General features: G+C 42.3%; 1 protein-coding gene across 1 annotated transcript in view; it reads left to right on the top strand.

Moving 5' to 3' along the window:
• Positions 1–22,162, top strand: part of MOCOS (molybdenum cofactor sulfurase) — a 57,913-nt gene extending 35,751 nt beyond the window's left edge. The window contains exons 10-15 of the mRNA XM_065890298.1: positions 2,695–2,773; positions 5,367–5,491; positions 10,060–10,165; positions 13,599–13,737; positions 18,625–18,729; positions 22,010–22,162. Coding sequence (XP_065746370.1) covers positions 2,695–2,773; positions 5,367–5,491; positions 10,060–10,165; positions 13,599–13,737; positions 18,625–18,729; positions 22,010–22,162 — 707 coding nt within the window. The remainder of the gene's footprint in view (positions 1–2,694; positions 2,774–5,366; positions 5,492–10,059; positions 10,166–13,598; positions 13,738–18,624; positions 18,730–22,009) is intronic.
• The last annotated feature ends 2,443 nt before the right edge of the window (positions 22,163–24,605 follow it).

The raw sequence follows: 24,605 nt of genomic DNA, 5'->3' as shown, positions 1-24,605 counted from the left end.
CAGTTGCTCTGTGGCATGTGGCATCTTCCTGGACCAAGGATCAAACCCATGTCCCCTGCATTGGCAACGGGATTCCTAACCACTGCATCACAAGGGAAGTCCCTCCAGCTTTGTTCTTTTTCCTCAGGATTTCTTTGGCAATTCTGGGTCTTTTGCGGTTCCATATAAATTTTAGGATTATTTGTTCTAGTTTTGTGAAAAATGTCATGGGTAATTTTATAGGGATCGTATTACATATTTAGATTACTTTGGGTAGTATGGCCATTTTAACAATATTAATTCTTCCAATTCAAGAGCATGGGATATCTTTCCATTTCTTTGAATTGAGGTGTTACCCTCTTTTATTATACTTTTCTTGTTTAAGTTTGGATACCCAGGATATTAACATACAAAAAGAGTTAAATGGCTTACTCTTCTTTCTATTCTCTGAAGCATAAAAATGTATGTCATGACTAAATAGGATTTATCCCAGAATATAAGGAATAAGAGAGAGAGAAAACAAATACCCAAATATCTTCCACTCCATATCAGCGGCACTTTGTGAGGTGGTGTGGTATATCAGATGTTCTGCTCACTCGTAGGGACTTCCAGCACTGTGGGTGGAGGAAGGGCATCCTTTGCAGGACACATATGGTAGGACAAACTTTTGGCCCTATATAATAAACATTAAAACAAGGCATTATAATTGTTTTATGTAAATGACTTGTCACCCCAAAAGATTTCAGGTATCTTGAGTCCAGAGGTTGGAATCTTTTATTTCTCTGTATCTCTGAGCTGTACAAGCACAGGGCTTAGTATATCCGGAATGAATTCAATCCCCATGAACTTGGTTGGGGGCGGCCCTTGAGCTCAATCCATATGGGGACCCCAGATTAGGTTGCCTGTTTAACAAGAGGCCTGCGATGACCTTTACACTTGATCTTAGCCAAAAGGCCGAGAAGCGATTGCGATGACCTTTATAAGCCAGCTGAGGGCCATATTTATGATTATATATGTTTTGTGCAGAGTCTTGGGTAAGCGTAGAAAGAGGCTGAGCGCAGGCCTCCTGCTGGCAGCCCAGGGGTGCATTTCCGCCGTGCATTTGTACACGTGCTGTCCCCCTGCTGTGGTTACTTCCTCATAACCAATGTTCCAGGACTCACTTTAAGGTTCTCCCCTGTGGGTGCACACCTGGTGCAATCCCATCCTTCCACGAACAGCCCTTTTTTTGCGGTACGTGGGCCTCTCACTGCTGTGGCCTCTCCCGCCGCGGAGCACAGGCTCCAGACGCACAAACCCAGAGGCCACGGCTCACGGGCCCAGCCGCTCTGCGGCATGTGGGATCTTCCCAGACCGGGGCACGAACCCGCGTCCCCTGCATCGGCAGGTGGACCCTCAACCACTGCGCCACCAGGGAGGCCCCATGAACAGCCTTTTGACACAGCAGCATCTCTAATCACTCAGCACAGCACTCTCCAAACTTCTGGAGCTTCTGGATGAGGCCTCTTCTGGCCTTCCCCACACAGGGACAGGAGTGTGGCACTGGTCGTGCTTGTGTAAGACATGGACAAGCAGGGGACAGAGCTGACGAAATACCTCTTACGCATATTGTTACTTCTCTGTCTTCGTTGTGATGAAAGGCTTGTCGCGATTGGCATGGGTCTGGGTAGCAGTCATGATCTGGCGCTCGTGAGTAGGAATGGATGTACCCGTTGCTGTGCTGTGTGTGATGAAGCAGGACCAGCATGAGCAGGGATACAGGTGTGCTTGCTGGGGGCAGGTTGGGTCACGCCGGTGAACAGTGTGACTGGCGGCAATGCTGAGAGGGTGCAGGGCACGGGTGGGCCACACAGGAGGAATCCACAGAGTAGGAGCCGCCACAAATTCCGCTCAGGTGTCTTGGCTTCATGCAGTTCCCTATACTTTTAATGACTCACGAAGGATGAGAAGGAGTGCTGAGTGGCAGAGGCCCTCAGCCATTCCAGCCTTTAGCAAAGATCTTTCACTCATCAGTGGCCATATATCAGTTTCCTCTAGTTTCTTCCACATATGTTATTCTAAATCTATTGAAAGAATGAATACCACTTTAGCTGAGTACTGGGTATATGGGTGTTTATTATTCTTCAGACCACTATGTATATATGTTAAACACTCCTTTGTATGTACGATATATCTAACAATTTTTTAGAAAAGAATGGCTTCCCAACCCCACTGACATAATAACAGTTTTTTGGGTTTTTTTTTCTTGGTGTTAATGATGATTGATGCAGAAATCCAATTTGATGGTGATTCTTAGGGGCTACTGAGAATTGACACTATGTTGACATCCTTACAGAGTGAGCCTTCATGTCTGCCTGCCTATTTCTAAAGGATCTAAGGTAGCCTAGTGAGCAATGATGTCAGGATGTGGAGTCATGCGGAGGTAGAGAAAGCATTCAGAGGAATTTGTAGTGTTCCAGGGGCTGTGGATGTGACTGCCCCAGTGCAGAGTCTTCCATGACAAAGCTGCTCAATGCACATGCTGTTGGTGGTACCCATAATGATGAAGAGAATCTCTGTGTTATAAAGAGATTTCCAAGACTCAGCCACTTACTTGATTCAACCAATTTCCAGGGTCATTAAAATTCTTGTATATTTCAGGATAATGGACTTTTTTTGGACATACTTGTTTTTTTTTCCATGATGATAAATTTGTCTCTAACCTTTATTCAATAGGGATGGAGCCTATAGCGGTGCCACTTGAGGAGAACAGCAAACCGGCTCAGATTTGCCAAAGCAAGGTCTGTGCAGACAGGTGAGGCTGCAGCAGGTGACACTCGCAGGTCTAGCTGCAGGACGGCTCAGAGGGGGGAAGAGAGCAATGCCCTGTGCCATCGGTCCTCAGCTGCATCCTCTGTCCAGTCTGCTGCCGCTTCCCCCTCGCACACTCCGCTCCAACCACACCGGCTCCTAGCTCTTCCTCACACCTACTAAGCATGCTTCCTCCTTAGGACTTTGCACTTGCTGCTCCCTCTGCCTGGAATGCTCTTTCCCTGTTTATACCCCCGCAGGGTTCACTTCCTCACCTCATCGGGTCTCTGCTGAAAAGCCTCCTTCTCAGAGGGCCCACCTGACCTCCCCTAGGAGCCAGCCCCTCCCTCTCCACTTGCTCTGCTGAATTCTTCTCCTCCTCATTAATCTTTTCCCCAACATATACCTTCAGTCCCTCCTGCTAGAATGCCGACCCCGAGAGAGCAGGACTGTCTATGTTGCTTCCTGTAGACCCTGGAACAGTGTGGTGTGGAGGGAGGTGAGGTGAGGCAGGGGACAGTTTGGAGGAGGCATGGTGGAGCTCAGAGGGGTGGCCGCAGGGGAGTGGTGAGTCAAGGGACCCGATTCACAGCTTGAACAAATTGGCTGGTGGGTGTAGAAAAGTTGGAAGGCGGTAAAGGTGCAAGTGGGAAGGCCAGCTGAGCATCTGTGTTAGTAACACAGGTGAGATGAGATGGAGGCTTGGATCAGGGTCAGAGAGAAAATCAGGTGAGCATCAGATATATTCTGGAGGTAGAATAACCTGAACTCGCCGATGAATTGGATGTGGAAGCTGAGGGGGGTGTCAAGATGTCCCTCAGGTTGTAGAACTTTCAGGTGAGAGTTCAACAATTATATTCCATATAGTTGTAGATTATTACCTAATCTGAGTTATTGATGGTAAATCATCTGCTGAATTCTAGGAAACATAGAAAATGAGGCTGAGTGTTATAGGATTTCGTTTTATTTCTTGATCGTAAATATTTACAAATCAATTTATTGAATACATCAAATTTCTGCATCCCTTTTAACCTAAATCTAATTTCAATCTGAAAACATGTGGAATACAAATTTTCTGATTGTGGGCCCCTATCTGATGGGTTCCCAGCGCATCTAATACCCCAACTAGTTTACCCCCCAAATACTAAAATGGTTAACTCTTAACAGTTCAGTAGGGATTTATATATAGTAGAAGTCTTTTAAAATGCTAATTGCCTATTAGTTAACACAATAAAGTAGTTGGTGGGTATGTTTGTGCTCAGTAGTTGGTGATATGCATAGTACTGAGTCAGAGTACGTTTCCTTCTGCACTGCAGACAAGTAAGTCATGAAATGATATGTCAAATACTCAAGCTACATCCAAATCGGACTCAAGTTGTCAGTGCCCCAGGTCACGCTGGGATGATGAAGGGCTACATGCTCAGGAAAGGTGGGAAGGTGATAGCGTGAAGATCGTGCTCTGTACAATTGCGCATCATGGGCCCTGGCCCATCCTGGAGCCCAAGGGGTGAGCACACTCTGCGTCCTCTTGCTAGTTCTTGTGCAGGTTTAAGCACTCATCATAGCACATTTTCAATTAGGGCAATGAATTTGGGGTAAACATTTCTGCATGTCACTGTAGCAAATCTTCTCACAGAGAGAAATCTAGCCATCTAGGGGTACCTGCAATTATTTATCAGGCTCTTCCCTGGTTGTAGATTTCATTTAGCTGCATCAGAGAGGAATGGCGTTTTCTGGTTAATAAAGCTTTTCGATAGCTAGAGGTCAGGCTTCTTATACTCAGAACCACAAGTACTCAATAGAATGAAAAATGGACTCAGGTGCATCTCTCAAAGCACCAGAGAGAATGTCTACAAAGTAAGGTTTCATTCTTCCCTTTCCTTTCTAGATCCTAAAGGTTCCCAGTAAAAATTAAGGATAAGTTTTCAATAATATCTATCTTGTAATCCCAATGTAACTTATTAGCAATTTTGCACGATTAATTCTGGTGATGTGTAGATTATAATTTTTTTTAATTTAAAATTCTATTTAAAAATTCTAGAAGTTTGAAGAGTTTTAAAAAGCCAGATCAAAAAATGTACTTATATCGGTGACTTATGGCCATAGTGTTCTTTTCAGAAACCAAACACGTCAGTCCCTACAGCGTGGCCGTGAGAGAAGATATTCCAGTCAGGCCTATAGTAAAAAAACCAGGAGACGGGTCTGGGTTCCAGAGCTTCTGAAAGCAAAATAATGCTCTGGAAGCTCTTAAATTCCAAGCTTTGTGGTTCTCAGTGGCTGTAAGTAATATAAACAAAGTCTTTCAAGAGAAATTTCTAAAGCTTTTTATTTGATCTGAAAGCTTTGCATAAGCTCCAGATCCCAGGCCTTCCTGTGCCTTGGAAATCTCATTGCGACTTCCTAAGCACACTTGTCACTGTAGATTTCTGTCTTGTTGTTAATATAATATAATATATTATATTATATATATATTATATATATAATATAATATATTATATTATATTAATTATATAATATTATATTATATAACTTTTTGCTATTTCAATTATTTAAAGGAATACTATATAACATCTTTCCTTTTTTTTTTTTTCTGCCAGGGTAAATACTTATGACTGTGGAGAAAAAATTTCAAGCTGGTTGTCAAAGTTTTTTGGCCGTCCATATCATTTGATCAGACAAAGTTCAGACTTTCAAAGAAATGCAAGGAAGAAACGAGGCAAAGGTATCACATTTCGGATTGCTTCTTAGGGGACAGGCGCTTGGGTTTAACCCTTGCAGACACGAAAATCAGCCCACAAAATGGATTGACAGGGCAACGTGCTCATGAACAGAAAGTAGGGGTGGTCAGCCTCTGGCAGAAAGGTGCTGTGGTGGCCCCCAGGTCAGCAGGACCCATGTGTGGTCTCCAGGATGAGCCCGAGAAGGCCGAGGGGGCCTTGCAGCCTCTGCTCAAGCTCTCTGCCTCAGTCCTGCATGTTTAGAAGCACAATTAAGTTTTGTTAAAGAGAAATATTGGTAGCTTGCTGTATACTAAGAAAATCTGGACTTCTAGTCTTGGTACTGATACCAAGTAGTTGTTGAGACCTTGGCAAATCCTTGAACCCATTGGTGCTGAACTTCTGTAGAACTCTACAACAGAACATTGTGATGGCATGTCATCTACTTAGATTTAAGGGTTTTGACAGTTTTTCCTGACATAAGCTGTTGTGAGCATAAAATGAGACAGCAGAGAAGGAAGTACTTTGAGCTAACAGTACCATATAGGAAGAGAGAGTTTTCAGGTGTCTGCTCAAATGTCACCTTCTCGGGGGAGCCTTGCCTGGCTGCCCTCCTTAGAACCAGGGCCCCTACCTGAACCTCCAGCTCATTCCCTGTTTTATTTTTCTCTGTGGCACTTTTCACATCCTATAGGCCATGCATTTGACTCAGTTATCCTGTTTACGTTCTGTCTTCCCTCTGTCAGATCATAAGCTCTGTGAGGGAGGGATTTTTCTCTGCTTTGTTCAGGGCTTAGAACAGACCTGGCACATAGTAGTTGCTCAGTAAATACCGGATGAATAAATGAATGGACTGGAGAGTTGCCACATTACTGGTTTGTGCAGGAATGACCTGGCTTAGTCGCTAGCTCCCTGGGAGACTGGCTTGTAAATCTACACCTGGAGTGAGTCATGGAGGGCTTCAGGGAAGAGGTGAGTTTGGAGCTGCATCTTAACAGGAGAGTAGAAGTGTTCCAGGCAGAGAAAGGCAAGAAGATTACTGAGGAGCAGCATGGCAGAGCTTGGCATTTCATGGGTTCAGAGAAGGGTTTAGGAGGGTCAGACATGGGTAGGGGAGTGATGGGGCAGAGCTAGAGAGGAGATGAATGTGCAGTGGAGGAGTAAGTAAGCGCTGTCTTCAGGCTGAAGAACTGAAGAATTCTACCCTGGGGAGTTTCATGATGCAGCTTGCATTAGAAAGACACCCCTGGTGAGGTGTGGAGGCTGCAAGGGAGAGGGAAATGAAGGAAGCAAAGAGGCCAGGCAGGAGGCGGCAGTGACTGTCCTAGTGGGAGATGGGGCCTGGGTAGGCAAAGGTGGGAGCCGAATGAATCTGTTGGCTGCTCGATACAGGATCAGGAGTGTCAGCTTGTGAATATTATACTTCAAGGATGCCATTTACGGTGGAGAGGTCTCTGATGGTCTAGGTCTAGGCCTTTGAACATTTTTGTGTTGGTACACCTTAGAAGAAATTTTTTAAAGCTACACTACCTCTTTACGTTGTCATCTAAATTTTAAAAAAAAGTTGCAAAGGATGTGATTTCCAGCATATTGCAAATATACAGGCTTACTTTGGAGATACTGAGAATTCGGTTCCAGACCACTACAATAAAGCAAGTCACAAAAATTTTTTGGTTTCCCAGTGCGTATAAAAGTTATGTTTACACTCTGTTGTAATCTATTAAGTATGTAATAGCATTATGTCTAAAAATCAGTGTGCATAACTTAATTAGAAACACTTTTTTGCTAAAAAACTCTAACCATTATCTGAGCCTTCAGCAAGTCATGGTAACATCAAAGATCGCTGATCACAGATCACTATAACAAATATAATAATGAAAAAGTTTGAAATATTGCGAGAACTACCAAAATGCAACACAGAGATATGAGGTGAGCAAATGCAGTTGGAACAATGGTGCAATAGACTTGCTCGATGCAGGGTTGCCACAAACATTCAATTTGTAAAAAACTTAATGCCTGTGAAGTACTTGCGAGGCATGATAAAGTGAAATGCAATAAAACAATGTACGCCTGTAGTCATTTAAAATTAAAACTTGTACATTGCCCTTTTAAATATAAACCAGTGGAGTCTCAATACCATAGTGATTTGAGTCTTATGAGTATTAACTTAAAAATATGTGTATAAACAAACTGTTTTTTAATGTACAGAAATTTTCTTTCTTTCATTTTCTTTCTTCAACTTGTATTTCCATTCCACTTCCTTGAAGGAATTTTATCTTAGTGTTATTTTATGCTTGAAACTCTTTCCTTGATTACCCTATCATATTTATCTGAAACTAAAATAATATATAAATTGAAATGTATAAAATTTCTTAAAGTTTCCTGTGATGGTAGAGTCTCAGTGTTAGGAAATTTTTCCTAGGTTGAGTTCTTATCATAGCTTTTAATAGTACACAGTTGATCAAAGCAACAAAAGTATATTATAAATTTCGAAAAATAGTTATTAAACATAAAGAGAAAAAAGTAGTGGAAAACGAATCTCTTAATGAGATGGCTGGCCACCTGTGATTAATTCGCATGTCCATGAATGACTGTCACCTGTCATCAGAATAGCTAGTGTTCAGCACTGGTTCTCTTCTGAAGAATCTTATTTAAGTCAGTAAACAGCTGGGGATGAAGGTGTTTGGTTAACGCGCTGTCACTCAAACCTTTCTTCTGAGGCACAGGGATCTAACATCAAGATGACTTTAATCATCTGTCACTTGACAACTTAATTAGTTCCGGCAGTTTTGTGGTTAGCAAAGAATTGGAACCCATCTGACCTACAGGAGGATCAGTCACCCAAGCTTGAGAGACTTTTATTTTCTCAGCACAGACCCCAGGGTTTTGAACTGGTCTTTTGTTTTCCACCCTGGAGATTTTTAGCCCCCAGGGGCAATGTGCCATAGGAGAGGTGCGGCCTTTGCCCTGTGAAGGGTGAGAAGGGCCTTTTGTGGAGGGGCCTGGGATTGCACCTCACTGCTCTGACAAAGCCATTTTAGCAAAGAAGACATGGAAATAGAGAATCTGTAAGCGATTCTCTTGGAAGTGTCCATTCTCGAGTACTCTGGGGTCCACAGGCCTAGTTCAGAGACAGCTCACTAGGTTTTGGCCCGGCCAGCCTTTAGTATCAACATCTTGTATAAAGACAGCTATGGCATGCCCAAAAAGTGGGAGCTAGAAGCTGGGTGATGGGCTGCAGTAGTTCTGGAGGCCCTTGATATTTTCTTCCACTCTTTTTTTTTTTTTCTTTTCAGTAGTTTTAAAACTTGTATTATTTATTTCTAAAGTCAATATTACACACTTGCCCAAGGGCAGAACCCAGCTTCTCCCTGACTAGATTCACTGACCAGATTCAGAAGATCTCACTGGGCCTGTGACCCTCATCAAGGCCCTTCTTCTTGCTTGGGGAAGGGCCACCCCCACCCCCGCCACTTCCCCACCTCCGCCCTGCAGCCCCATCTCTCCTCCTCTAAGTGTTGCCTCCAAGTTTCCTTTGCTGGAAGAATTTAACTTCAGCATTTTATTATTTTTTTCCAGATTATCAACAGAATATTCTAGAAGCTTATGTTCTTTCTGTTTTTGAGAAGTTTGAGCCATGCTTAGAACATTTTTTATTTCCAGGACACCATTTTCTTCCCTTTAGAAACAGTCCCTAATATTTAAAAATGCAAGTCTTCCATCCAAGTACTAATCAGGCCAGGAATTCTACTCAGTATTCTCTAATAACCTATATGGGAAAAGAATCTGAAAAAGAATGAATATATGTATATGTATAGCTGAATCACCTTGCTTATACCTGAAACTAACACAACATTGTAAATCAACTACACTCTACTATGAGATAAAAATTAAATCTAAAAAATGCAAGTCAGTGGAAGCATGATTCATTTGCATTCCAAGAAAGCAACTCTTCTTTTCTAATTTATTTTATCTTAATTTTTAAATTTAGGTATAATTGACATACAACATTATATTAGTTTCAGGCATACAACATAATAACTTGACATTTGTATATATTGCAAAGTGATCATCACGATAAATCCAGTTAATATCCATCATCACACAGGTACAAATTTTTTTCTTATGATGAGAACTTCCAAATATGCAATGCAGTATTATTAACTGTAGTCACCACACTAGACATTATATCCCCAGGACTTATTTATTTTATAAGTGGAAGTTCGTACCTTTTGACCTTCACCCATTTTGCCACCCACCCCCCCCCCACCCCCGCCTCTGGCAACCACCAATCTGTTCTCTGGATCTATGAGCTTGTTTTGTTTTGTTTTAGATTCCGTATCTAAGTGAGATTATACAGTATATGCCTTTCTCCGTCTAACTTTTCACTTAGCATAATACCCTCAAGGTCCATCCATGTTGTCGTTAAATGGCGAGATTTCATTTTTTTTATGGCTGAATAATATTCCACTGTGTATGTATACCACACTTCCTTAACCATTTATCCATCAGTGGACACTTAGGTTGTTTCCCTCTCCAGCAACTCTTCTTTTAAATACTCCATCACTTTTAGATCAATCTGCTTGTACTACAGCCACCCTCTCTCTGGTGAATGAGGCACAGTATCTGCTGATAAACAGATCCAGTGTTTCGGAACTGCAGCAGCAATTAAGCACCAGGTAAGATCCCTGTACTATTTGCTATTTACCTTGGGAATAGCAGACAGGTGTAACTACTTGCCCCTGGGAGTGAGCTGGTCACCTCTCTGGGGAGAAAAGGTCTGCGAATCATAAGTCCAGACCCTTCATTGAGAAACTGAGGCCCAGAGAAGTCACAAAACTTTTTAGGCCCGTTTCCCTTAATCTCTTAGAGGGTTCTCTTTTATCTTCCAATGTCCTTGATGCCCTCAGGATGCTTGGCGGAGAATCCCAACCCTCATTTTTAATCATTTCAATTCTTAAACATTTAGTTGAATGTAATCGCCAGCAATTGGACCCACATTTTTTTTTTTTTTTTTTCCTGCGGTACGCGGGCCTCTCACTGTTGTGGCCTCCCCCGTTGCGGAGCACAGGCTCCGGACGCGCAGGCTCAGCGGCCATGGCTCACAGGCCCAGCCGCTCTGTGACACGTGGGATCCTCCCGGACCGGGGCACAAACCCGTGTCCCCTGCATCGGCAGGTGGACTCTCAACCACTGCACCACCAGGGAAGCTCCATGGACCCACTTTTGTTGCCCGCTCTCCCACTGTCCCCTGGCCCCTAGGAGCCTTGCATTACTTCCACAGTCATTTTGAGTGAAAAGAAGAGTGGTTATGAAAGCTTTTAAAGTTGTAATTGTAGATACTATTTGTTTGTATCATCAGACAGAACTAGCACCCTTGCCTGCTCACTCCCACCCAGGGATCTCCCAAGTGTCCTGGAAAAGTCAGCTCTAGAAAGGGTCTTGGTTGGTTCAAACCCCCTCATTGTCCTTCAGAGGAAATTGAAGTCCCAAGGTAATCAGACAACTGGGGCAAAAAAGAAAAATCACCCAGCTCTTATGTAAGAGTTGGGACCGGCAGATCATTCATGGTCCACACCTGTCAACACCATGAGCTGGGGCTCCTGTGATGCTCACGTGCCCTGTGGTCCTGGGCACATGTATGCACATGCACAAACATGTACACATATAGCTTAATAAAAACTACAAAAATGGACTGTTTGTAGTAATTCCTGTTCATAGTCATTGGCAAAAACACACAGCAGTGTCCCCTTGCCGAGGTCCAGGCTGCCCTCTTTAGGAGCTGAAGTGTGATGCCTGGTCCCTGGGCGTTCACTGAGTTTTCCCGGTACTGAGTGACCCCCTTCCTCAGGTACCCTGGGCCCTGGATGGAGCAGGTCTGCAGTTTTCTGGGATTCTTTGTGTGGAAAGAGAGGAGGTGGGGACAGGCTTGCTGCAGCCCTGGTTCCTGCAGTCCTGGTTTAGTGCAGAGCTGACAAGCAGGAGGTAGGAAGGCCAGGTGGTCAAAGGTAGGAGAAACAGCCTGTGGTTAGTACATAGTGAGTGTCCCTGGTTCTGTTTTCAAATCTGATGGATGATATTGTCTCCATGTGGGCCATGGTAGCTTCTGGACATAAAACTTTCCCTATTAAAAAGCACAAAGGGAGTTTTGTTTGTTTGTTTATAACCTGGAGGGTAGATCCAGAATCAAAGGATTTTAGGACTGGAAAGTGCTAACCCTCTCATTTCCCACAAGGGCCCTGCAGTCCTCATCGGTTGTGGGTGTTGCCCATAGTTAGTGGCAAAGCTGGACTTGGGTATCCTGGTCCCTGGCTTTTCACATGCCAGGGGCTTTGAGATACAGACATGGGACCCCTTACTCTCCCCCAGCGTCTTTCAGTTCTGTCTCCAGGGCAAATTCCAGTCATGCTCAAGGATTTCCCTCCCTCCAAACTTCAAAAATTTTTATTAAAGTACAACAAAGTGCAAAAATCATAAGTACATAGTTTAGTGAATGTTTACAGATGTATATACCCACGTAACCACCATCCAGATCAAGTAGAGAACATTTCTAGAACCATAGACCCCTTCCTCATGTCCCTTCTTGGTCAACCCCACTGAAGGTTGCCACTATTATGCCTCCTTTCACCCTAAACAGTTTCGCCTTTTCTTGAACTCAATTTAATGGGATCGTACAGTGTGTTCCTCTGTTGAAGTTTGCAGATGCTTTTTCAGTGCTTTTTTACCTTAGGGGATGGCGTGCATGGAGGTGCAGGGAGCTGTTTAATGGTAACTTGTGCTAATCAACAAAAATTTTAAACAAGAATTACAAAAATAGCATACACTTAGTTAAAACTGCAAACGGGATGGAAGCTAGGAAATAAAAATTTTAATCGAGATACAATCGACATGCAACATTATATTAGTTTCAGATGTACAACATGATTCTATATTTGTATATACTGAGAAATGATCACAGTAAGTCTAGTAAACATCTGTCATGACACATAGCTGGAAATTTTTTTTTAAAGATTGTTTATTTCTTTTTTTTAAATAAATAAATAAATAAATTATTTATTTATTTATTTTTGCCCGTGTTGGGTCTTCATTGCTATGCGCAGGCTTTCTCTAGTTGTAGAGAGCGGGGGCTACTCTGTTATGGTGCTCACGCTTCTCATCGCAGTGGCTTGTCTTTGTTGTGGAGCACGGGCTCTAGTCACGCGTGCTTCAGTAGTTGTGGCACGTGGGCTCAGTAGTTGTGACTCGCGGGCTCTAGAGTGCAGGCTCAGTAGTTGTGGCGCATGGACTTAGTTGCTTCAGGGCATGTGGGATCTTCCCCGGACCAGGAATTGAACCCGCATTCCCCGCGCTGGCAGGTGGATTCTTAACCACCGCACCACCAGGGAAGTCCTGCAAAATTTTTTTCTTTTTATGAGTACTTAAGATTTGTTCTCTTAGCGCCTTTTAAATATGCAATACAGTCATTTTTTAGACAATACAGTATTATTAACTATAGTTGCCATGCTATACATTACATCCCCGTGATTTGTTTATTTTATAACTGGAAGTTTGTACCTTTTGACCCCTTTCACCCATTTTGCCCACCCTTCTCCCCACCCCTGGCAACCACCAATCGGTTCTCTACAGGAAATAAATATTAAAACCTCCCATGTATACTCTATGTTGCTTTATGATGTTCTAATATCCAAAAAGAGTGTGAGCTCTTGATACTTTTTAGGTCCTTGATAATTAAGCCTGTTGACAGTCTTTAAATGCCTTGTCCTGACTCTGTAGAATTGGTATTTTCTCATAAGTTTATTCACTCGATCCCAGTTCACTTGGTTTCCAAAGCTCTTCATCTCTTCAGCAAAGATCTACTCACCCATTGCACGGCCTCTTGTGGGCTTCTCCATGGAGATGGGACCATATTCCAGGGAGATCACGGAGGTCTGTCCAACAGATGTGTGTCTCTTGGCCTTGCACTCATGATAAAAGCTTGTTCTGATCATCGAAGCCTCAGGCCAGAGTACAATGGATGAACTCAGGCCTCGAGTGGTAGAAATGTTGAATTATTACAATAGTGCAGTTATCCACCCTTCCCCACCTTTTCTCTTTTTGGTATGTCTCAAACAGTGATGAGAATGGAAAGGAAGAATTATTTCCAGTGAACAATCTCATCTCACGTTTCCGTGCCAATATTATTACCAGTGGAACAAGGGCTTTTGAAGAAGAGAAATGGGATGAAATTTCAGTTGGTTCCTTGCATTTCCAGGTAAGTTCCCAGGAGTTCTATTATCCTTCCTCAAGGGTTGCCAATGGGGATTGACCTCAGTCCTAGGCCGGGATGGTAGCAGGCAGCAGGGAATCCCATGCCCCATCACGTGCCGCCCCCCTACCAGGCGTTGACTCTTACCCACAAAATCTCGGCAGAAAGGTATGTGACACCTGCATCCTGGGGTGCCCCTTGGAATGATCCATCCCTCCTTCCTCCGGGGAGCGCAGCAGTTTCACGTGGGGAAGAGAGAACGTACAGGTGATGAAGGTACAGACTTTGTCGCTGTGTCTAGGCTTCAACTCTGTTTCTTGGAATGCTTGTGTCTATGAGAACGTCCTCCTCCTGAAACCTGCTGGATTTTCTCGCTGTCTGGAGCTTGTGGAGGAGGGCGCAGATGCCTCATGGTTCTTCAGTGCCCATGGTGGCCGTACCTTCGCCCCATGCTCTCTCGCTTCTGGCCTCGTTGGCAGCTGGGGAGCAGCTTGCAGTTAGAGGCGAAGCCTCCAGGATGCCCCCCCTCTCCAGGCTTTGGGCTCCCCAAACTTGAAGCCTTCAGCTAACATCTACATTCCTCCTTAGGGCAGATAAGGCCCCCGAGACCTGATCCTCCGGCCTCTCCCATCTCCCCGAGCTCATCACCCCTCCCCTTTTGCCTGCCCTGCAGACCTTCTCTCCATTCCCTAAACAAGCCAAGCTTCCTGCCTTAGCACCTTAGCCCTGCTGTCCGTTCCACCTGGAGCACTTTTCCTCCAGCTCCTACAGGGTCTCAGCTCAGATGTTACCTCCTTGGAAAGGTTGTTCCTGACCCACCACAAGGTCACACTCTGCACAGTGTGTCTCCTTATTTCTTCAGAGCATATGAGGGTGGGGACCAAGTCTGTTTAGTCCCTGCTGTTCCTCTGGGGTCTAGGACAGTCCTTACCCAGAGTAAGTGCTCCAAACTGCTGATGGAATGAATGGGCAGCAAAGCTATGGAACAGCTGGGGACAGAAGGATGGGTCATCTGCACAGAATGTCCCCAGTTCTTCAGTGGGGAATGAAATTATCTTAATAACAGTAATTAGCCAGTTGTATAAACTGATTGTAATAGGGCTACTGCACTCAAATGGAACATCACTCTAACTTCCAGGAAAGCAGTAAACAATAATTTAACCCTTAATGAAGGATTTCAGAGGTCTGGGGTTTGGGGTAGGGATAAACTGCGTGGCACCAATAGAAGAAAAAGATGTCCGAAAGATCTTTGTTATCCATTTAACTCTCCAAGCTTCCTTTTATCCTGGAAGCGGCTCCCCCTTGAAAGAATTATCTCTTTTCTCTTCCACAGACCTCTCTGGCACCAGCCTTCTGTCATTCCACTCAATCCTCCATCCCGGCTGACTCTTCTTCATTTTCTGTCGCTGTGTCCCTGCCATGCTATAAAAGCATCTGCTCTCAGGGTACATGCCCAGTAATGGATTGCTGGGTCGTATGGTAATTCTATTTTTAGTTTTATAAGGAACCTGCATACTGTTCTCCATAGTGGCTGTACCAATTCACATTCCCACCAGCAATGCAAGAGTGTTGCCTTTTCTCCACACCCTCTCCAGCACTTGCTGTTTCTAGATTTTTTGATGATGGCCATTCTGACTGGTGTGAGATATCTCATTGTAGTTTTGATTTGCATTTCTCTAATGATTAATGATGTTGAACATCCTTTCATGTGTTTGTTGGCAATCTGTATATCTTCTTTGGAGAAATGTCTATTTAGGTCTTCTGCCCATTTTTGGATTGGGTTTTTCAAAAAGAGTCATGTACCAAAATGTTCATTGCAGCTCTATTTACAATAGCCAGGACATGGAAGCAACCTAAATGTCCATCAACAGATGAATGGATAAAGAAGATGTGGCACATATATACAATGGAACATTACTCAGCCATAAAAAGAAACGAAATTGAGTTATTTGTAGTGAGGTGGATGGACCTAGAGTCTGTCATACAGAGTGAAGTAACTCAGAAAGAGAAAAACAAATACCGTATGCTAACACATATATATGGAATGTAAGAAAAAAAAAAAAGGTCATGAAGAACCTAGGGGTGAGACGGGAATAAAGACACAGACCTACTAGAGCATGGACTTGAGGACACAGGGAGGGGGAAGGGTAAGCTGTGACAAAGAGAGAGTGGCATGGACATATATACACTACCGAATGTAAAATAGATAGGTAGTGGGAAGCAGCCGCATAGCACAGGGAGATCAGCTCGGTGCTTTGTGACCACCTAGAGGGGTGGGATAGGGAGGGAGACGCAAGAGGGAAGAGATATGGGAACATATGTATATGTATAACTGATTCACTTTGTTATAAAGCAGAAACTAACACACCACTGTAAAGCAATTATACTCCAATAAAGATGTTAAAAAAGAAAAAAAAAAGGGCTTCCCTGGTGGCCCAGTGGTTGAGAGTCCGCCTGCTGATGCAGGGGACACGGGTTCGTGCCCCGGTCCGGGAAGATCCCACATGCTGTGGAGCGGCTAGGCCCGTGAGCCATGGCCACTGAGCCTGTGTGTCTGGAGCCTGTGCTCCACAACGGGAGAGGCCACAGCAGTGAGAGGTCCGCATACCACAAAAAAAAAAAGCACCTGCTCTTACACATCCTGCCTGTTACAGAGTAGGCACTAAGTATATGATAGATGGGGAGAGAGATGGAGAAATAAAGGAAGAAAAGAAGGAAAAGAGAAAGCACTACAACTAGGCTAGGATCACTGTCAGAAACTTACCTTGTAACAAGTAAGTTGTAAGGTACCTGGGTACGTGAATACAAGGACTCTAAAAACACCTTTCTGAGATGCTTTGCTTTCTTTAAGTCATGATACTTAATAAACATCAATTAATGAAAGTTAAAATATGCATGCCCTTTGACCCAATAATTTCACTCATAGAAATCTATTCCATAAAAAACACTGTTACAAACATGCAAAGATATTTTACAAAATTCCTCATTGCAATACTTTATAAATATGAAAAATTGGAGAACATCCTAAACATCCATAAAAGTGAAGGTTTGTGGGTTTTTTGTTTTTTTTTTGCGGTACGCGGGCCTCTCACTGTTGTGGCCTCTCCCGCCGTGGAGCACAGGCTCCGGACACACAGGCCCAGCGGCCATGGCTCACGGGCCTAGCCGCTCCGCGGCATGTGGGATCTTCCCAGACCGGGGCACGAACCCGTGTCCCCTGCATCGGCAGGCGGACTCCCAACCACTGCGCCACCAGGGAAGCCCCAAAGGGAAGGTTTTAAAAATTAATTTTTATTGAAGTATAGTTGATTTACAATATTATGTTAGTTTCTACTGTACAGCAAAATGAATCAGCTATACATACACATATATCCCCTCTTTTGTGGATTTCCTTCCCATTTAGGTCACCACAGTGCATTCAGTAGAGTTCCCTGTGCTGTATAGTATGTTCTCATTAGTTATCTATTTTATACATAGTATCAATAATGTGTATATGTCAATCCCAAACTCCCAATTCCTCCCACCCACCCCCCTTCCCCCTTGGTATCCATATGTTTGTTTTCTACATCTGTGTCTCCATAAAAACGAAGTTGATTAAATAAAGTACACTACATCCATACAGTGTTGTCCTGTGCAGGCATTAAAAAGTATAAGCTATAGTTAATAATGTGCCTTTCAAAAAGTAAATGCTAAATTAGGAATCTGGGATTAACAGATACATGCTAATATATATAATATAAACAACAAGGGCTTACTGTATAGCACAGGGAACTATACTCGATATCTTGCAATAACCTATAATGGAAAAGAATCTGAAAAAAGAATATATATTATATATTTATATTCTTATTATACTATATATAAATATTATATAACATAAATATGAATATTATATTTATATAAATATATATTATATTATATAAATATTACATATATTTATATAATTTATATTCTTTTTTCAGATCACTTTGCTGTGTACCTGAGACATTATAAATCAACTATACTTCAATTAAAAAAATGTTTTAAGTAAATGCTTAAGAGTTGTTTGTTGGTGATAATACTCAGTGCTGAAGTAGTTGCAATGTGGAAAGATCTAACACATCTCTTTTGGAAAGCAATTTTTCACTGGATATCATCAAGTCATAAAAGATTTATACTTGTTGACTTTATAATCTCCTTTTGGGAGATTTAGCCTAAAGAAAAATTCAAACAGGAAAGAGAGTTATGTGAATTAAGACCTTTATTGCAAAATTATTGATTACAGCAAAGCATTAGAAATTATGCACATGGCTTCAAAGGAGAAGAGCTAAGCGCATCAACCCATGGGAATGCCAGGCCATGGTGAAAACTGCAGAATCCGGGGATGAGGTAGCTGTCTGCGAACGGACACCGAACAATGTCCGTTATGTATTGTGGAGTAATTAAAAAAGAGAAAGAAAGCCAGCAGCTCTCAGCTCTCAGCGAATGTGTTTCACAGGGGCGCGTGTGATTGCGTGAGCTACTTGCTGCAGTCTCGCAGTCTCGAGCGATCTGTGGCCACGAGAGCAGCGCAGGGTGTGTGGCATCTTCTCCCAGTATGCCCTCCAATCAATTCTTTTCTTCCCTGGAGGAAGCCCAACATTCCCTGATAACCACCTGTGAGTCACAACCACTCTTAGTTTTCTTCAAAGCCCTGATGCAGTAGCCTTTAAGGTGATAAACTAATGTGGGTGATTCCCTAGCGGGCATTGGGAAGAGGTGGCACTTCCTGGCTCCGTGCAGTTTGAGTATTTCTCTGTGAGTCTGAAATTGGCTGTTTACAACGATTCTTCCTGGACCCAGATTCCTCCCTGCAGAGTGTGACAGTCCGGTCACTTTCATGGCAACGCTGTCTTTTCCCTTCTCACCTCCCAGGTTTTGGGACCTTGTCACAGATGCCAGATGATTTGCATCGATCAGCAAACTGGGCAGAGAAACCGAAATGTTTTCCAAAAGCTTTCTGAGAGGGGAGAGAGAAAGGTAAGCATGATTGCTAAAAATGACACCCCATTTTAAGTTCCTGATGCATTGTCTACACCAAAATTAATCCTTAATAGTGCTGAGTAATTTTTAGAAGTCGGAGAACACTGTAAGGCTGATGGGCTACCATCAAGGTGCAGACCTTATCCGCGACACTGTCTTATTTTTCCTTTCCATTCATTTCCTCACTATTTTTATGACATGTATTTTTGATGCTTTCAAATCTTGTTGAAGAGATATGGAGTATAGATAAGAAATAGTTTTTTAAAAATGGGGACATTCCTGGTAGTCCAGTGCTTAAGACTCTGTGCTTGCACTGCAGGGGGCACGTGTTCCACCCCTGGTCTGTGAACTAAGATACCACATGCTGTACGGTGCGGCCAAGGGAAAAAAAAAAGAGAGAAATAGTAAATAAGTAAAGTAATTCTATTGTCTCAATCATTATTTTCTTCGCCACAGAAATCTCATGAAGAATAAAAATGCCTTATGGTGAATAGGGTAGCTGCATAGAAAATAAATTTCACTATACTAAGTTTGTAAGTCATCTTCTTGAGGGCTAAAATGACTAAGTGTTGTTGTGGATCCCAGATTATAAAAGCTGAACTTCTAAGAGATTGATTCATTAGGAACATCCACTTATTTCCGGGCTTGCACTTTCTGTCTGGACTTCTGGTTTGCAAGCCAAATAAGGAAGCCAAATAAGCAATCAGGCTGCACAGAACAATTCTTGAAAATTAACAGAAACAATGCAAGCATTTCATATCTTCCCAGTAATAAACTGGCAAGTTAACTCATGGTAAAATGTTCTGCATCGTTTCCTGTGTTTCTCCAAAACCAGAGTTTTGTTTCACAGTATTTGATTGACAAAACTCTCCTTACGGATATGGATAGGTATGGTCTGCAGAGCTGTTGCGCTTGAGTATTATACCAACAAGTCTGTGCTCAGCTGTGGCAGGCCGTGCCAACTGGGGGCATGGGGACCCGGGCCCTGCCCCATGCAGGTTGCCAGGAGAGAGGATGTGTGGGCACAATACTATGGTACATGGAAGTGGTATTTCTCAGCATCACAGTAATTCTTGTGTACAAATCTTTTTATTTTTTAAATTTGGAATAATTTTAGATTTACAGAAAAATTGCAAAGATAGTACAGAGAGTTCCTGTGTACTCTTCACCTATATGTACACAAATATTAAGGAATTAATTTATCCCCAGTCCCTAGCTTGGGGCCTGGAACGTAGTGGTGGCCAACTGATGTTATCACAGATCTGGGAGCACATCACATACTCCAAAGGGTTGTTACTGGCTCACTTGCATTGATGGCAAACGTTTTTTGTTTTTGTTTTAATTTAACTTTTATTTTATATTGGTGTAGAGTTGACTTACAATGTTGTGTTTGTTTGAGGTGGACAGCAACTTGATTCAGTTATACATATCCATATATCTATTCTTTTTCTGATTCTTTCCCCATTTAGGTTATTAGAGTGCAAAGTAGAGTTCCCTGTGCTGTAGAGCAGGTCCTTGTTGATGATCTGTTTTATACATATATTAGTGTGTATATGTTAATCCCAACCTCCTAATTTATCCCTCCACCCCCCCACCGCTTCCCCCGCAACCATAAGTTTCTTTTCTAAGTCTGTGAGTCTGTTTCTGTTTTGTCAAGTAGTTCATTTGTATCAATTTTTAGATTCCATCTATAAGTGATATCCTATGATATTTGTCTTTCCCTGTCTGACTTAGTTCAGTTAGTATGATCATCCCTACTCTCTACATCAGTGTTGCTGCAGATGGCGTTATCTCATTCCTTTTTATGGCTGAGTAATTCTCCATTGCCTATATGGACCACATCTCCTTTATCCATTCATGTGTTGATGGACATTTTGGTTGCTTCCATGTCTTGGCTATTGCAAATAGGGCTGCAATGAACCTTGGGGTGCATATGTCCTTTCGAATCATGGCTTTCTCTGGATATATGCCCAGGAGTGGGACCGCTGGATCATACTGGTAGCTCTATTTTTAGTTTTTTAAGGAACCTCTATACTGTCCTCCACAGTGGCTGTTATCAATTTCCATTCTCACCAACAGCATAGGAGGGTTCCCTTTCTCCATGCCCTCTCCAGCTCTCACTGTTTGTAGGGTTTTTTTTTTTTATTAATTTTTATTGGAGTATAGTTGCTTTACAATATTGTGTTAGTTTCTACTGTACAGCAAAGTGAATCAGCTATACATATACATATATCCCCTCTTTTCTGGATTTCCTTCGCATTTAGGTCACCACGGTGCATTAAGTAGAGTTCCCTGTGCTATATCGTATGTCCTCATTAGCTCTCTATTTTATACATAGTATCAATAGTATATATGTATCAATCCCAATCTCCCAATTCCTCCCACCCCACCCCCTTTCCCCCTTGGTATCCATACATTTGTTTTCTACGTCTATGTCTCTCTCTCTGCTTTGCAAATAAGATAATTTATACCACCAGTCCCCAGCCTTTTTGGCACCAGGGACCGGTTTCGTGGAAGGCAGTTTTTCCGTGGACGGGGATGGGAGACACCGGGATGGTTCAGGCAGTAATGTGAGCGGGAGTGATGGGGAGCAATGGGGAGCGGCAGATGAAGCTTTGCTCGCTTACCCACTGCTCACCTCCTGCTGTGTGACCCTGTTCCTAACAGACCGCGGGCTGCTACTGGTCCGTGGCCCAGGGGTTGGGGACCCCTGGTCTATACCACTTTTCTAGATTCCACATATATGTGTTAATATATGATATTTGTTTTTCTCTCTCTGATGATGGCAAACCTTGAGTAGACTTACACAACTCTTCATTTTCGACCTCCCATCCTTATTCTGGAGAATTTGGAGAACTTAATTTACATCACGCATCCTTATAGAAAATGCTGAGTTTTGCCCTTATTTTCACAAAATGGTTTTTACATCAGGGAACAGAGCAGAAATCGGCCTGACAGTGGTCAGAGGCCCAGAGGAGGAAGAAGCCCTCCTGTGGGAAACTCAGGGTACACAGGAAGGAGAAAATAATAGGTCCAGCAATAAAGAGGTATAGGCTGACTATCGGGAAAGCATACTTTAAAACGAGAATCTGTGTGGTCTAGGATATTAGGATTCTCCTTGTTTCTCACTACCTTCTGCTAAATGACAGATAGGACATATCAAGTCCCAGTACATGTTTTTAAAGATCTGACTTAATTTTAGTGGAACATTATTATTTACAAAAGTATTTTAACTGCTAAAATAATCTAACTTCTGTTGTTACTGTTTTGTTCACAGGTGAACTTTGGGCTGTACCTGATGCATACCTCTTTGGATTTATCTTCTCCATGTTACCTGTCTGTAGGATCTCAGGTGCTCCCTGTGTTGAAAGAAAACATAGAACACTATGATTTACCTGCTTCTGAGAAACAGCAGGAAGTTATCTCCTAAAGTTTTTCTCAGCATATATTAAAATTTCTCTTTTACAACTATCTCCATTCTTTTCTTTCTTCCAGTTTTGCTGAGATATAATTGACATACAGCAATACAGTTTAAGGTGTACAGCATAATGATTTGACTTATATACATCACGAAATGATTACCCTAGTAAGTGTAGTGAATCATCTCACATAGATATAAAATTAAAGAAATAGAAAACAATATGTAATTTTTGCTTGTGAAGGGAACTCTTAGGATTTACTCTCCTAAATTTCATACATAACATACAGCAGTGTTCATTGTATTTGTCATGTTGTACATTACATCCCTTCTACTTATTTATCTAATAACTGGAAGTTTGTACCTTTTGACTTCCTTCATCCAATCCCCCACCCACCTCCCCCCTCTGGTAACCACAAATCTGATCTCTTTTTCTCAGTTTGTTTGTTTGTTCTGAAGTATAATTGACCTACAACGTTATGTTAGTCCCCGGTACACAACATAGTGATTCAATATTTCTATACCTTTCAAAATGATCATCAGGATAAGTCTAGATATGATATGTCATCATACAAAGATATTATATAATTATTGACTATATTCCCCACACTGTACATTTCATAACTTTGACTCATTTATTTTGCAACTGAAAGTTTGTACCTCTTAATTTCCCTCACCTGTTTCTCTCCTCCTCCCACCCCCGCCCCCCGCTTCTGGCAACTACCTGTTTGTTCTCTGTATCTATGACTCCGTTTCTGTTTAGTTATGTTTGCTCATTTGTTTTGTTTTTCAGATTCCACATATAAGTAAAATCATACAGTATTTGTCTTTCTCTGTCCGATTTACTTCACAATTACCATAATATCCTAAGTCCATCCATGTTGTCAAAAATGGCAAGATTTCATTCTTTTTTATGTCTGAGTAATATTCCATTGTATATATGTACCATATCTCTTTATCCATTCAACTTAGGTTGCTTCCATATCTTGGCTATTGTAAATATGCTGCAATGAACATTGGGATGCAAATATCTTTTTGAATTAGTGTTTTCATTTTCTTTAGATAACAGCTCAGGAGTAGAATTGCTGGATCATATAGTAGTTCTATTTATAATTTTTTTGAGGAACCTCTATATTGTTTTCCATTGTGGTTGCACCAATTTACATTCCCATCAATAGTGCACAAGGGTTGCCTTTTCTCCACATCTTCATCAGCACTTGTAATTTGTTTGCCTTTTTGATGATAGCCATTCTGATAGGTATGAGGTGATATCTCATTGTGGTTTTGATTTGCATTTCCCTGACGATTAGTGATGTTGAGCATCTTTTCTTTCTTTCTTTTCCGTTTCTTTCTCTTTTTTCTTTTTTTGGCTTATAAACAACAGATATTTATTTCTCACAGTTCTGGAGACTGGGAGTCCAAGGTCAAGGTGCTTGCAGATTCAGTGTCTGGTCAGGCCCCTCTTCCTTGTTCACAGCCAGCTCCTCCTTCCTGTGTCCTCACCTAGTAGAAGGGGTGAGGGAGCTCTCTGGGGTCTCCTTTATAAGGGCACCAATTCCACTGATAGGGACGGAGCATCTTTTCATGTGCCTGTTGGCCATCTATGTCTTCTTTGGAAAAGTGTCTATTCAGGTGCTCTGCCCATTTTTTAATCAAGGGCTTTTGTTTGTTTGTTTATGTTGCATTGTATGAATTCTTTGTATACTTTGGATATTAACCCCTTATTGGAAACATCATTTGCAAATATCCTCTCCCATTCAGTAGGTGTCCTATTTGTTTTTTTTTTAACATCTTTATTGGAGTATAATTGCTTTACAATGGTGTGTTAGTTTCTGCCCCATAACAAAGTGAATCAGTTATACATATACATATGTTCCCATATGTCATCCCTCTTGCGTCTCCCTCCCTCCCACCCTCCCTATCCCACTCCTCCAGGCTGCCACAAAGAACCGAGCCAATATCCCTGTGCCATGTGGCTGCTGCCCACTAGCTATCTACTTTACTACATTTGTTAGTGTGTATATGTCCATGACTCTCTCTCGCCCTGTCACAGCTCACCCTTCCCCCTCCCCATATCCTCAAGTCCGTTCTCCAGTAGGTCTGCGTCTTTATTCCTGTCTTACCCCTAGGTTCTTCATGACATTTTTTTTCTTAAATTCCATATATATGTGTTAGCATACGGTATTTGTCTTTTTCTTTCTGACTTACTTCACTCTGTATGACAGACTCTAGGTCTATCCATCTCATTACAAATAGCTCAATTTCGTTTCTTTTTAAGGCTGTATAATATTCCATTGTATATATATGCCACATCTTCTTTATCCATTCATCCAATGATGGACACTTAGGTTGTTTCCATCTCCGGGCTATTGTAAATAGAGCTACAATGAACATTTTGGTACATGACTCTTTTTGAATTTTGGTTTTCTCAGGGTATATGCCCAGTAGTGGGATT

Source organism: Phocoena phocoena, chromosome 13 (assembly GCF_963924675.1).
Source record: "Phocoena phocoena chromosome 13, mPhoPho1.1, whole genome shotgun sequence".
In the NCBI taxonomy this organism is placed as follows: domain Eukaryota; kingdom Metazoa; phylum Chordata; class Mammalia; order Artiodactyla; family Phocoenidae; genus Phocoena; species Phocoena phocoena.
Note: the sequence above shows the minus strand (reverse complement) of the source record. Positions and strands in the feature narration are given on the sequence as shown.